The sequence below is a fragment of the Crocuta crocuta genome, unplaced genomic scaffold (assembly GCF_008692635.1).
Source record: "Crocuta crocuta isolate KB4526 unplaced genomic scaffold, BGI_CrCroc_1.0 scaffold528, whole genome shotgun sequence".
Taxonomy (NCBI): domain Eukaryota; kingdom Metazoa; phylum Chordata; class Mammalia; order Carnivora; family Hyaenidae; genus Crocuta; species Crocuta crocuta.
This window is the reverse complement of record NW_027530010.1, coordinates 1,152,987-1,153,546: the sequence shown is the minus strand read 5'-3', so window position 1 is coordinate 1,153,546 and position 560 is coordinate 1,152,987. Positions and strand designations below refer to the sequence as shown.

The 560-nt window shown below is 66.4% G+C and overlaps 1 protein-coding gene across 1 annotated transcript in view; it reads right to left on the bottom strand.

Moving 5' to 3' along the window:
• DCST1 (DC-STAMP domain containing 1) overlaps window positions 1-560 on the bottom strand; it is a 13,707-nt gene that overhangs the window by 2,834 nt on the left and 10,313 nt on the right. The window contains exons 12-13 of the mRNA XM_077764055.1: window positions 410-536; window positions 52-168 (exon numbers count right to left, since the gene is read on the bottom strand). Coding sequence (XP_077620181.1) covers window positions 52-168; window positions 410-536 — 244 coding nt within the window. The remainder of the gene's footprint in view (window positions 1-51; window positions 169-409; window positions 537-560) is intronic.

Here is a 560-nt window from a genome sequence, read left to right as displayed (position 1 = left end):
GGCCGTGCCCTCAACCCCTTGGAGGCGGCTTTCGCACGTTGCTGGACTCACGCATGTTGCTGGACTCCACCGCGGTCTCGGAGGAGGTGTTCAGGGCTCCGATGGTTTTCCGAAGAAGCCGGGCCAGCATGGAGTCGCCCCCGACTCTCACCTCCAGTTTATGGCTGCCTGAGGCCATGGGGGGTCAGGAAAGGGTTGCGGTTTAGGGGAGGGGGCAGGATGGGGACTGGATGTTGGGGGGGTTCAAGGCATAGACGTCCTCGGTGGCACAGGACTTTCCATCCCTTCACTGAACGCTGACCCCTCCCTGTCGCAGGTCCAAAGGGGGCTCGGAAACTGAGGCCCCCGCTGCGGCTGTCANGGTGGCCGCGGGGGACGGGGGACTTCCCCGGGGCCGGCGCGGGCTCACTGCGGAAGGAGTACTGCAGGAAGGAGTGGTGGCGGATGGTGTCGAAGACGGAGTAGAGGGCCCAGTCCAGGCCGCACAGCAGCAGCAGCAGCAGCAGGACGGGCAGGGTCTCCGCGAGCTCCCTCACCTGCCCGAGGACAGGAGCCTCAGG